Source organism: Phytophthora parasitica (assembly GCF_000247585.1).
Source record: "Phytophthora parasitica INRA-310 unplaced genomic scaffold supercont2.266, whole genome shotgun sequence".
Classification (NCBI taxonomy): Eukaryota; Oomycota; class Peronosporomycetes; order Peronosporales; family Peronosporaceae; genus Phytophthora; species Phytophthora nicotianae.
Genome location: NW_008649252.1, coordinates 104 through 1,177, shown reverse-complemented (window position 1 = coordinate 1,177; position 1,074 = coordinate 104). Strand labels below are relative to the sequence as shown.

Sequence of the window (1,074 nt, the reverse complement as noted above, 5' to 3'; positions counted from 1 at the left end):
TTTTTTGTATTATATTCCAGTGATCTTTGCATTGGCTTGGGCATGAAGATGCTATAGTCGATATGCAAGTTATGTTTTCGTCACTTCATGAAGTGATACTACACCAGCGACAGGTTGCCCAAATTGAGAACCTTCCCCTGCAGTCAAGATGGCACCTCCCTGAGGTAAGAACTGTGTATTTTCAAAGTATTTGGTGACAGTCTAACGGTGTGCATTGCAGACTTTATCCATTCGTAGCGCTTTCAGCTGTACTTGTAAAAGATGCAATCATTCGGGGTGGATTTGCTCACATATTATCTCCTCTCTGCATCTCTTAGACAAGCTGAACATTGATCGGGCGTTAGAAACAATCCACACGCGTGGGCTGTCTGGACGTCCACACTCGATAGGAAACAGCCTGCAGCGAAACGATTCTTATGATATTGGCCGGCTTATCGGTATTTCCACTAAACAGTCCGGGAGGGCTCTGAAATGACCGGTTGTTGAGGAGTTTGAAGTAGTGGACGGTGGGTGACAGTCCCAGACCGCCGCATTGGGTAGGTTGCAGCATACCGACTGTCCCCGCTCGACGGCGTATACATATGGAGGGCATCTTTCGTTGACGGAAGCAGATTTCAGTACAAGGTGGAGGAGCTTGTGCACACCATTCGTAGACAACGTGATATGAGTGCTGTCGGCTGAGGAAACGATGCATCAGTAGCTAGAACGCCGGAAATCTTAGTTAATGCAACTCTTGACTTTCATTTTGCTATTCTAGACTTGTATTTATTCAATCGTTCATGCCGATTTCAGAGTCGGAGTACTGAATGTATGTGGACAGAAGATAAGAACTGACTTGATCTCGCATTAAGCTCACAACAGAATACGCATGGCTTACAACAGGAGCTTAGCATTGATTTGTACACAACAGGTAATAAGCATGTGAGAAACAGATATTAATATTATTCCTAAATAGAGGGAAAGAGAGCAAATGAAAGTTGAGTATCGTACAGTGCTGCTATTATCTATAGGGGCACTAAAGATTTTGTTGTTCTACTCGCATTACGCGGAATTAGATCATACAACTCGGTCTAA

General features: G+C 44.0%; 1 protein-coding gene across 1 annotated transcript; it reads left to right on the top strand.

Moving 5' to 3' along the window:
* Window positions 1-62: 62 nt before the first annotated feature.
* PPTG_24838 (hypothetical protein) lies at window positions 63-258 on the top strand (the record flags this gene model as incomplete). The annotated part of the gene is made up of 2 exons (XM_008918692.1): window positions 63-164; window positions 238-258. The coding sequence occupies 2 exons, from the start codon at window positions 63-65 to the stop codon at window positions 256-258; spliced, it is 123 nt and encodes a 40-aa protein (XP_008916940.1).
* Window positions 259-1,074: the final 816 nt, after the last annotated feature.